The following is a 12,758-nucleotide window of genomic DNA, read 5'->3' on the forward strand; positions in this document are numbered from 1 at the left end:
GCAGGAGGTGCCGCTAACCGAGCAGCAGGCTGCCATTCTCGGTTTACAAAACGAAGAAAAATCCCGAAAGCAGATTGGTAAGATCATGGTCGTCAGTGCGAAAACCATCTAGAAAGTCTTGGTTTCCGCGGGCATGTCGACGGAGCCCGGATGACCCGGCCGGAAATTGGCCCTCACCAGTCGGAAAGAGGAGGCCCTGGTGGATTTTCTCTTGGCGCTGGATCATAACAATCATAGCTGTACGTGGCCGTTACTCCATAGACTCCTGGATACTGGCGCCAGGAAAACGGACCTATTAGGTTGGCCGTTCTGTTACGTTTTCGGGAATTAGTTACAGTACCTGAAAAAATCAGTTGCTTTTTATAGGCAGTATTTCAACAGTTCTATAAAACTGCTTATCAGATGACCCATGCCGGACTTCATGTTTTTCAGGAGAATATTCTCCACAGGTTATGCACTAGTCTGTCCATTCCCGATGTCCCGGACGTCACAAAGGACGAAGAATGTGCGGATTACCATACATAGCCTGGGCCACTGCTGGAATGGTAAAGTACTGCAGTTTTGTTATTGCATTCTGGGCGGGAAATAATTCGACGAAAAAATATAGGAAAATGCTCGTAATTTAAAATATCCATGGTTAATTATTTAATCAATTTATTGTGGTTCACCGTTCACAGGCCCGTCTTTAAAGGGGGGGGGGGGCCCGCCTTCCGAAAACGGACTGGCGTCGGACGAACAATAACTTTATTATGTTATTGCATAGGTTTTATTATGTTCTGTTAAGTGTATTAGAGGGAGACATGTGGGGTACGTAAAGGAAACTGCAGAGATACGGTGGGTTACGACATTGAATAAAAGGAGTAGAAGAATGTGAGGATTTATCAGGGATACGTAGAGCCGGTAGAGGATACCGTGGGATACGGCGGGATTCTGCGGATACAAATAGAAAGACATGCCTCGAAAAAATTTGTACGAAGTCGTCCATATCTACCTAATAGCAGACTACGTAAATACAACAACGCAGCCGTGTACGGGCATTGACTGCGCCAGCTGTCAGGTACAACAGCATGTTCACGTTTACGAGCACCTTTTACTATACACTACAAATTTTTGTGCTGGTTATATGGATATCTGTGTGTTGCATTTTCCCGAAGTCTCGTAAAACGTAGGAATCAAACGCGTTGGTGCCTTAGCTTCGAGCGGCTTGACTACTCTCGCAGCTTAGCTTCACGAACAGTGGAATTCTGTACCGGGACTTGAGTGCGTAATACTCGTATAGTACGAGTATTACGCACTCAGGGCACGAGTCATGCGCATGAATACTCAATTTGTGGAATGCGGTAGATGGGCGGTGCCGGTGCAAGCACGCTCATTGGCTGTACGAGGGGTCTAACCAACAGAGAATTAAGCACAATCTATAACACCGAATTTCACGGTGCACAACGTTGGCGGCAATAAGTCACTGTTGTCATAGATCTTCATTTGACAGCTAACATTTCCTTGTAGAGCACATTTTTCTGTACATTTTGGTTGTGGTCTTGGTTTTGCTAACAGATGAGTGGGCAGTATTTAAAGTCACTGATTTGAAAATATGCTTAGCGACAGAAACAGCGACTTCCGACCACTCGCAGGTTTCACGAACTCCTGCCCGTGCGCGGCTGCCTGCCCTGGCGCATACCGTCAATTCAGTACGAGTACTAAGGCCTCGTCCCGAATTCAAAGCGAATCTCGTTGCGATACAGCAACTCCACCTCGCGAGGTGGCTTCGCGTACCGTATCTGTAGGCGTGGCCACTGCACCCAGCCACTTCTTGCGGTTGAGCAACCGTTCCATAGCAAGATTCGCTTTGAATTCGGGACAAGGCCTAAGGGTGCAAGTTGTAGTACAGCACTTTTCTCTGAAACTTGCATGCTGCGGCTGTCCACCGCCGCTGTTTGCGAGACCAGAACAGTTTATACTTTTTCAGTAACTGTTATTCTTGTGAGTCTGTGACGACTTAATTTCGGATCAGCGATCACTTTGATTAGTAACTCTCTGAATTTAGAAAACTCTTGGTGCATCAAATATTTATTCGGCTGCTGGTTTGCATCACGCGAAGAATATCGCATCTGTCTGGATTTTCGTTTAGGACTGGAAGGACTACCAGGCAGCAGATAAATGGAAGCACTGCCACCGAAGTCAATGGCTCCAGGTCCACAGCCAGTGCCCTGCTCCTTCCACGATCTGCCTGACGAGATGGTGTCGCATATCTTTTCGTTCTTGGATATCATCGACATAACGAACAATTCCATGTAAGTTGTGGTTTTTGTTAGCAGGTTTTTACCCTAAGTTCTTGGCAATCATTGCTAAAATAACACGGTTACACAGAGCAAAACCTTCAAATCCCAATAAATGTTTTTATTGTGTTGGTTATGTACTCATATTTTATTTTCAACAGCGTCTGCAAACAGTGGGAACGTGCGAGCCGTTGCGTTACTCTGCAGAAGGCCGTCATCTTAGACGTGCAGAAATGGGACACATACGCCCCGCGACCCCCATCTGCGGATACCGTGATCGTCCGCCGACAATTCTCTCCAGGCGTCTTCTCACCCATGCCCGATCCATATTCCGTCCAACGAAAATCCCTGCTGGTACGCTTCGTCAGCCGACGCACCCGTCAGCTCATCGTCCGCTGGTCACTGGATTCGCTGCCACCGGCCCCGCAGATGGTGGAACAGGACGATGAGGAGTATATCGCCTTCCGCTACAACTTCCACTACGATATTCCGCAGATCCGCAGCTATCTCCGGGAAATTCTCCGGGAGTACGTACCGGAGATCTTAGGCAAAGAAGGAGTCCGCAAAGTGGGGCTGACTATGCAGAATCTGCACTTGTCTCTTAATATCTTATCCGGACTTATTCCGCGCGGCGTGATGCGAGTGCAGCTGGAAAGTGTGACGTTGTGGTGCCATTTCCAAGCCGGTCCGTTGGTGCAGCGAGAATTGCCTGTAACGCTCAGCTCGCACATCGACAAGGACGTCATGGAGAAATGTGGAGACAAGTGGCCGTTTGATTACTCCGAGTCACTGGCAGAATCTCCGCTGTTTTGGTATCCACACGCGCTGGTCCAGTCGTTTGAATATTTTAGCCGATTTTTCGCAACCATGTGGAGTCCCGAAGAGGAAGACGTCGTTGCACGGAAACTGCAATCCAGTGATCCTGTCGGCGGTACGCTAGCTCTGTATCTGTACCGGTAAGAAACGCGTACTCTCAGTAAAAGTAGTTGTATCTGTATAGAACTTCAAGTACCTACCACCTTTGCCGCGCCATCGTTAGCTCTGGGCGGTAGGCCTCCCGCTACCACTAGTTAATTTGACATTAGAATATTACAACGGAAGGCTGATGATGGGCCTCCGTTACTAGTGGGCTGGCTACACGCCGCGCCACGACGCACAATTACCGAAAGTGGTGGTCAAAGATGCAGACGTTACACAGTTTAGGGAATTACAGGAATCAGGAAGACGAAAGGTCATTCCAAACGAACGATCGAACGAACGAAAGAAAGAAAGCTTTCTCATCAAAGTTTATTAGCAATTGAAGAAGTGCTAGTGGCTGCGAAGCAGCACCGTGCCCGACTGATTTCCGTAAACTCATTCTCATCTCCACAGAAGCTAGAAATTCGGAACACAGACGGTGACAGACCGCCCACAGGCTACCGATTACATTATCGGCTTTATCACCGACCAATCAAATAAAAACATAATTATTTGAATCATAACACTACTGCTATAATATACGTAGTAGCTCACCTTTTTCTGGAATTCATTAGAAAAGGCAAAGCTGCCGAAGACAACTTTCAAAAATACAGTTCAAATGTAGGGTTTCATGCAGATTATTGTGCTTGATCTGTACAATAGTGATCCTCTCAAATTTGAACACAGTGCCTTTACGGACATCATTATGATGTCGCAAAAAACGTAAAACGATGGCATAAGGGGGCCAGCAGTGGTACAATTGTGGTGCGCGTACTGTTCATTGGTCTCTGTTCGTAATTCCAGTGAATGTTTGTAGTTCTGTTCTTTATTCGGACTTTTGTAGTTTTGTTGGAATGCCTCTTTTTGAGGATGATCATCCCGTTAACGCAATGGACCTGACCGTCGACCGAATCCGGACGTTTCCGACGTGGTTGCAGCGTCTTGTCGTGGAATTATTCAAACGACACGCCGATTAATGCATAACATACGACTGTTTTGGTATGGTTCTTAATAATTCGTTGTCACATTCCTAGGCTTTAGTTTTCTTCGTACATTCGTTAATAACGCAGAACTTCCGCATTGATGTGTCTGCCGATAAGAACATGTCGCCGTATATGTACAGAGTGCCTTTATGAACTATCGGTTTTCGTATGGCTTTGTGACGTAGGGCGCCGTAGTACTAGCAAATATCATGAGTTTTTCGAATTTGCTGCTTTAGTTTTCGGATTAGCTTTCACTGTGACTGACCTCTTTGTGAAATGAGCCAGTACATGCAAATAATATCGTGGTCTTGTTATGCATCCATACCGGACATTGTTAACGATGAGGTGAATTATGTCGTCTAGTGGCTAGTGGCTTACACACTACGTAGATGACGGCTCATTCGTCCACGCATCCGGTAATACCTAAGAACCCACTGTTATCCACATCACACATGTACATGTACTAGCCTTTGCTAAGGTATGACACGTCTCTTCCAAGCCTACCCGTAAAATGCATTATATCCGCGTCCGGTTAATAAGACATCGCGCAGCGCTTCGGTCTTTTTCCCCATGTAAAAAGTGACTCCTTAACTTATCTGCTGAGTTCGTATTTTTTATACCATTAGCACAATGTGTTCACTTGAACAGAAGATAACATTAGTTAAGTAACGCTTGGTGGTGTGCTGGCGAAACCTTTATCCCAGTTTGCTGCTAACTAGTAGGACTAACAGGTTGGTGTTTTTAACCTAATTACCAGATCACAACAGACACAAAGAAAGCCCTACAAAGTCGAAGTCGTTCAGAGGAAGATATCCCTCACGACCCCCGCACGAAGACAATAAATTCCTTATTATTTATTATTATATATCTTTCAAGCGGAGCCCAAGAGAAGATTGTGCACGACTGACCCTTTACGAAGAGTTGAAAAATTGTAGGGAGCGAATGCGGATGTTGCACGATTATGGGTGGTTGGCTGATTGGGCTCACTGAATAGCAGAGCTGCAGTTAGTCAACCGGTATTAAATAGGAATTACCCACAAATAAGGATCCGCGTGTTGCGTTGGAATGTTCTCTACTGCTGTCTGCGCGCTTGTGTGTAAATAGAGAAACAAAGCGCTGAGAAAAGAAATTTTACTATATAATTTTTTTAAATTTAGGCTAATTTAGAGATTTAGCGACACACAAGGGAATGGGATGTAGCGAAAGAATCTGTTTTCTCTGGCATTCATGTTTCTCGATATTTTTTCACAATAATGAACGGGACACCACGGTACTTTCGCCAGCTGTACTCCAATGCACGTGAAGTCGACTACGGTAACACGGTGCTGGTGCAGCGTGACAACGCCCAATGGTGGCTGGGATACGTTCAGGATATTGACGGTGGCAAGGTTTTGGTCGATTTCGACGCGAGCAGCGTCCCCGCTGAATGGATTCACACTCAGCATCTCTGGCCGCATCATTGCCTCAAGAATTATGCCGATGTATATGCTGGCAGGACCTGGAGGTGGCGCTGCGGGACAGCACCTGCGGACCAATGGTGTTTCGATCGCGCGTCATCTTGAGCGGTCTATGTGATATGTTCTGCTTCGTGAGCGTGGATAACAGGACTCAGGACGGAGAAAACACGTTGCCGAACTGCCGCATCGTACATCAGAACCTGTTTACGGAAGAATTACCGGACCGGCGCGACGGGAAGAATTTTTTTGAAGGGCACACCGGGTGGTTGTACAAAGAACACGTTATTGACTTCGCCGAAGTCAGTCTCTTGCGGACTATGGAAGCGATGCCCATGTTTATGGCCGGAACTTGCCAGTTAGCTGTAACGAAGGGTTTTACTAGAGCTAACCGTGCTGGTACATTGTATAGTCGATCGACTAGTCAGATGACTGTATCCTGACCCTCTATCACAGTAACATACTGTGACTTATATAGCTAGACATAGAATATCAACAGACTAGCATTCAGGTAGAAGAACTAGACAATCAGCTCAGCAGAATAGCTAAAGGCAAGAGTCACAGACATAATATGAATCACATTACATAGCACTGGGTCGACGGGACTCAGGATGCGATGCCGGGTGCCTGTTGGGAAGTTCGATGTCGCTGGATACCTTTGGTTTTGTGTGCTTTGGACAGCACGCTGCGCTTATGGATGCTGGTAACTATTCGTTTGATGTCGGGTGTCGAGTGTTTGTAAGTGCCGGACGCGACACGGTTACGTTCGTCTGCGCCGAAGTCCACGGTGGCCCAGATAGTCGCAGTATGTTCTGGAATGCGGATTCGCTGAAGGAAGCCTGTAAAAGATATCTAAACGAGCAGTTAAGTGTTCTATCCCCTTCGTCCAGGATGATCGCATGCGCGACCGATCAAGATCTTCAAGGTGCGGGTGAATATGGTTAACGGCAACATATTTGAATGAATTTTAATATTTGCGACTTTTTACTCGCCGTATGAGGATTTTGTAGCGCACTGTATTATCTGACATGGCATTAATTCTCAGGAATTTTACAGATGTGGAAGAAACGTCCATCCGGGATCTTCCGCCCGTCATCATGACCTGCACTCTGCTTAATCTTGATGTGATTACTCAGCTCCGAACACAGCGGTAAGACATCTCAAGTTTTTCTGATGTAAAATGCTGTCGTGACATCTCGGAGCACTGAGTATGATGTAATCGACCGAAGTGAAACGGAGTTTCTCCAAAGGACTTACTTGTAATACGTTCTGAAAAACGAATATCATATTTTGTGTTTGTTTAACATAAAGTACAGATTTGGTACTTTTTGTTTCTATTTTTAAAAGTAATTTTTAAGTGTTTTTTATTTACAAATATTCCGTTTTTAGAAAAAAGGTTTTGTCGATACTATTGTCTCATTTTTGAGAATTATTAGTGTGTGATCGGCGCATGGTTTGCTCGGCACCGAGACATTAAAAATTATTGCAATAATTATTGTTAACAAATAATTTACCAACCAATAACTGCCAACTGAATGCTGATAGTACGGACTTCATATCTAATGCTGCTAAGTAGCTGGATATAAAATTAGTAGCGAATGTGCGGTAGTAACTAATTATAAATGTGCAGATTGTCATTTACTGTACATAAATCCTGCCTTTTACATACCCCGGTAAATACATTCACCTGGAAATTACATACGCGGAAAGTTTAACCGGCGCGTCCCATAGACTGTAACATAGCTCTGTGTAATACATACATCTGGATAACATATGCGGTTTTGCTTTAACCGAAGGTGTATTTAGCAACCAAGTTTCACTGTACAACAACCGTGCGTACAATTCAGTTGCTGTCTTCGTTTTCGTCACCGATCTTAGTGTCGGTCAACATTCCTGCCCCTCCTTCGGGCAGTTGTAAATGTTTGATCTACGATGTGTTGTTTTAAAGGGTGTGCGCGCTGTGGAGGCTTCTGGTACTGGATGATAAACGTCATCACATCACTATCAATTCGTGTCGAAAGTTCGCCAAGCTGTTAATGCAGTCAGTGTTTTCCGCGGCTTATTATTCTACCGCTTATTATTTTCTTGCCACACTTGATAACACTATCATCCAAAACACACAGTCGCTGGCGCTTGTTCATCGCCAGCCAAAGTTCGACGGCGGGATGGATCTGGCAACCAAAGTCCGGACCATGAGTGGGCTCTTACAAGCTAAAGGCATTCGTCTACCGCTAATCGTTATCAAAAACACCTGTGCTTTCGGGTCTCTGTCCTGGTCCTTGTTAATAACCGTCGGTCGCAACGAACGCGCCGGGACGTTCGATTGCAGCTGGTCGAAAGAGTTTTTTCACGGGTGTGAGAAGATAATCGTATGCAACTTCCCGGCATGGCCAGTTATTGCCACAGCAGCGATGGAGATAATGCTGCGGGATGCGACGCTGCCGGCAGCCGAGAAAGCCTTTTTGCGAGATACTAAGCTGTTTCGGCAGGAGCTCAAGACCGATGTTATCGTTCCCTCCGTGCGTTTCCGTTCCAGCGACTCACCGTTGGACCGGTGGCGTTGTTTACTGACCGCGGCCAACGCCACCTGCACGCATGTCTCTCAACGGATAAAGGACAAGGTCACTTCTATGCATAGTCGCTGGGTGCAGATGTTGGCCTATCCCGACGAATGGACGAGCATCCGTATCTTACTTAGGCTGTGAGTGCAATCGGTAGATAGGTAAAAAACCATTAGAAGTTATAACAAAATTGCTAGCGCGTTTATGTAACTTCATAAATAACTGAAAGCTGGGCGTAGAACACGCCAAATTTTCTCCAGTTGAAGAGTCGTAGCATTTCTTAGGCTTGTAGTTTTAATTTAATCGTTTTTTTACCATTCTCGCGCCAGAATTTATGTTAAAATGATTGTACAGGTACATTCAGTAAAAGTATAAATTACAGTCCAGTATTTACCCAGTATATTTGAGAAATAGTTTAGTCGTTTTGTCCTATCTGTTATTTAGGCAAAATGTTCATAATGACTGCTGCAAATGCAATGAATTCATACGCGGCATACTTGTAGTAGAGAATATGTTACTTGCCAAATGAATCCGACATACTGTATGGAAACCTTTTGTCAACATTATTAGGTTTGAGACTTTTCGCCCGACTGACAACCCGAAGCGCTGGGACACAATGGATCTGCGCCAGCTGGATATTTGCGCTTGCAGCCAGGTGACCCTGAAAGCTCTAGATGGATGTTATAAAGATTAAAGATGCAAGCAGCGTTTAATAACTTTCTTTTGGGGTGCTCGGCTCTGTGGGCCCACTAAATATTACCGAGCTGTACGAATGCGATAGTTTGTTTCCGGCGTGTCCCTACTCTCACGGTTCGGTTTTAAATTTTATAATTCTGTAACTTTTTCAAACAGGAGATCTATTCAGTTACGGTATTCAGGCGTGTATGTTCTTTTTGCCGCTGCTTTGTTTCGGTTTTACATGGGTTGAAAATTTAGAATCTTAAGTACACTGCTGGCAGCCTTGTATTATACCAGATGCTTCAAAAATGGGCCGGCGACATTCATTGTTATGCAAAGGACGTTCTAAAAGTTTTACTCTGATTCTGTTAACTTTCCAATTATTTTGCCCAAGGGATTATTGTTATGCAAGTGCGCCTGGTTTTCTCCGTATTGCATTAACTGTAATGAAATGGCCATCGTTATAAATGCCAATATCGTGCATTTGGCGCTCCGTGCGCGCTACCGGTATGTTTACGTCCTCAATTATTCGACCAGTTTATACACTGCTCTCGTTGTAATCTGGTGTGGAAACCGGAAGTCAGGAGGCCGGAAAGCTTGGAGGGTCAAGGAATGAGTCCGGCTGCAGTCCACGACGAACTGTGATGGTATTTCCAGTTACCGACAAATTGCAACTAGTTTGCTGTCATTATATAGTGCTAACAGGAATGCTGTTTCATTAAGTCAATTAAGTTCAATTATCAATGAATCAATATCTATTACGCACGAGGGCTGACGATTACCGGGTTATTTGGATCATGGTATTGTCTTGTGTGACGAAGTCAAATGTACCAAGATGAACTAAATTGTTTTATTTACTAAGGGAAAATCCGCTTGTCTATTTCAGTTTGCGGAAAATGAGCGGCGCTGAGTTTGTGGCATGTACCACAGGAATGCTGACGGTCAGACCCAATTTATTAATTACGTCGCGGTATCGCGCTTGAAACGACAAAATTAATTTAGTTTATCATATTTATACAATCAATTTAGTACTGCAATGTCATCAGAATCATCATTGTAAAGGAGGGGCATTGTTGTTGGTACGTTCGTATACAGAACGATTTGTGTAACGGGATGCAGAACGGTTTGCGTAATGGTGGAACAGAGATTCTAATGCATACACGTCCAAATAACACGGGAACGGCATGGGAATTGTTATGAGTGCAATTCGCAAATGTTATGAACGATCTCGTCTGCGGCACGAATGCACCTGCTAGCTATCTCCGCCCCCGCATACGCACGAATAAAGTAAATGCCAGTCCATCTACGAATGTTGCTAGTTGCAGTACAAGTTTTTGTATGTCCCTCTACCAAACTTTTTAACTAACACAAATGCAATAAATATGTGAATTATTAGAAGATGGCTGATGGAGGAAAGTGGCTGTGTCTGAATGTCAGTTCGGAAATTTTATTGCGGGTACTGGGTACATAAAAGACGAGTGCCTGAAAACTGCAGATCAACAACAGCTGGATAAGCTAGCAGCGTGTGTATCATGTGAATATATGCATGTGAAAAGGCGGGATACACGTAAAGCCTTCACGTGAATGCAGTGTTGCACAATCCTACAGTTTGCACGGGAGCAAATCGCCCGTTTGTGGGTTCTACTTCTATCGATGCGTCTTAGTTGTATGGCATACATGTACGAACGCAACGCCCTAATTGAAAGTCGTCTGCTAGACCTGGCGTAAAAAGAAATTATCTTGTATCTGGTGAACGAAATTACGGAAGTTCCACAACGGAACTCCTTATAAAACGTTGTTGCCGGCAGACAGATCAACAGATGCGGTGAAGTGTTTGTTGGGTGAAGTGCTTGTGCTTTACTGATCAAGATTTTGTTAAGTACTATGATACAAGGTATGTTTAATAGCCGTACCTAAAGTTGCTATAACCAGCAAGATTCTGTTTTGCTGCAGCTTTGCCAACGAGCTTGATCAGTGCTGGGGGAGAAATATTTCGGTTTCCAAGAGGCATACTTTTCCCGAACCATGAACGTAACGGCTTACAACAGCTCGACTTCCCAAAATGTCACGGAAAGATGTTCTGCAGCCGTCAATTTGATGACTTGGTCGTCATACAGTATCGGAACTTTATCCATCTGCGTCATGATTTTTGCGCTGAACGGAGTGGTACTGCTTTTCTATTTCGCCAACTTCCGCATGATCAGGAAATTTCACGTTTATGTCGTTACGCTGTTAAGCTCAAATTTCCTGTTTGCCGTTACCTTTGGGCCGCTGGAAGTTGTCAATCATAACTTTACGGCGTGGTGCTGGGGAACCAATTGGTGTACGTTCCGTATGTATTCGGGTACGGTTCTTAACTTTATTCAGTTTTTTATCCATGCAACCATCGCGTTGTGTCGCTGTTGCGCGATACTTATCCCGCTGCAGTATCGTGAACGTCACACCACCCGTATCGCCGTTGTACTGTGTGCTCTGTGCTGGATAGTCGGTCATCTCTTTGTGGTACCGATAATTATAATGGATGTCCTGCATTATCGACAACCGGAAACGCTGGCAGGTTGCGATTTTAATTACCAAGTGCTGCCTGAGCAAATCTGGCTGTACATTTTTCAAGCTGTGTCCTTCGTTACGCTCTTTATTGCGCTGGCGCAGTATCCGGTGGTTTTTTACATTCGCCGAAAGCGTCTGCGAATGCATACAGGTGCATATCATATAGATAATACAGGCGACATAGACATACCGTAAAATCCGATGTGAACGACCCCCCCCCCCCGAAATTAATGATACCCCGTGCAGTTGTAAACGTTCCTCCCGTGGGTCACGAAATAACAAAGACGCTCCACCCCAAAATTATCGCCCTGGGGCGTGTATTAAATTTCGGCGCACCCGCTGTGTTAATCAGTTGTGCTGCTATGTTAGCCAACTACCAAGTAGGCACATTAGCTAAATCATCGTTTCGATTTTTGATAGATACATAATCCATACATCAATACGTTGATATATTCATTATAATATTCAAAGCTGAAGTATCACAGCGCGTTATTCATTTGAAAATAATAGCTCACCCTGCCGTAATAAACATCCCTTGCGGTTTTAAGCGCCCACGTCTCCCGAAGCTCTCGAAAAAAGAAAGGCCGAAGGCGTTTATTTCGGGTTTTACGGTGGGTACCGTGGGTGATGTAGATGATATCATCATATAGGTGGTGAATGTGTAGGTACGTATGTAACCACATACACATGTATAGGAGTAAAATGTATTTATGTTATATATAAATTTAAATACAATTGTCAAACAGACACATGTTATTGTCAAACAGACCTTTGTTAAGTATTCTGTACATATCATATGGGTGGTGAAGGCTGATATTGATGTTTTATTCGGTAAAAAATTCTGAATAGCACAATAACAATTATATAAATAAATACCACCCCTCTATGTGTAATTCTGTTTCTAGCATATTTTTATTTGGGAAAACGGCCATTGTCACCTAAGTTTACTCCGTTTTAAGTACCAGCTATTATCACAATACGAAAGGGACTGTGGTTAGTGTGTTTAACTATCAACAGATGATAGTATCAATTTAATCGTCATTGTAATTAATTTGCAGTGGTGCCCAGTCAGCTTATTTCGCCCTTTTGGTGCCACTGCGTTGTTGAATTTTGCAGGCAGTCAAACTTATTCAGTTGACACCTCACCGCCGTCATCGAGCAACCAGGAAGCAAAGCCGGAAAAAAACAGCTTTTTACTTCTGACACTGCTGACCGGCAGCCTGTTCATCTGCTGGACACGCCTGTTCATCTGCTGGACACCGTCCGGGATCGTAATGCCGATGTTAACCACAGTCACGG

At 44.5% G+C, this 12,758-nt stretch overlaps 2 protein-coding genes across 2 annotated transcripts; both read left to right on the top strand.

The window, feature by feature from the left end:
- The first annotated feature begins 8 nt into the window (after positions 1-8).
- On the top strand, positions 9-4,512 carry LOC129592372 (uncharacterized). The gene is made up of 5 exons (XM_055488390.1): positions 9-299; positions 367-545; positions 2,129-2,291; positions 2,438-3,232; positions 4,078-4,512. Exons 3-5 carry the CDS (start codon positions 2,158-2,160, stop codon positions 4,208-4,210), a joined length of 1,062 nt encoding a protein of 353 aa, XP_055344365.1. The 5' UTR covers positions 9-299; positions 367-545; positions 2,129-2,157; the 3' UTR covers positions 4,211-4,512.
- A 3,336-nt stretch (positions 4,513-7,848) lies between these two features.
- Positions 7,849-9,185, top strand: LOC129592480 (uncharacterized). Its single transcript, XM_055488527.1, has 2 exons — positions 7,849-8,371; positions 8,802-9,185. The coding sequence occupies exons 1-2, from the start codon at positions 7,863-7,865 to the stop codon at positions 8,923-8,925; spliced, it is 633 nt and encodes a 210-aa protein (XP_055344502.1). The 5' UTR covers positions 7,849-7,862; the 3' UTR covers positions 8,926-9,185.
- Positions 9,186-12,758: the final 3,573 nt, after the last annotated feature.

Source organism: Paramacrobiotus metropolitanus, unplaced genomic scaffold (genome assembly GCF_019649055.1).
Source record: "Paramacrobiotus metropolitanus isolate TYO unplaced genomic scaffold, Prichtersi_v1.0 Parri_scaffold0000052, whole genome shotgun sequence".
Lineage (NCBI taxonomy): Eukaryota > Metazoa > Tardigrada > Eutardigrada > Parachela > Macrobiotidae > Paramacrobiotus > Paramacrobiotus metropolitanus.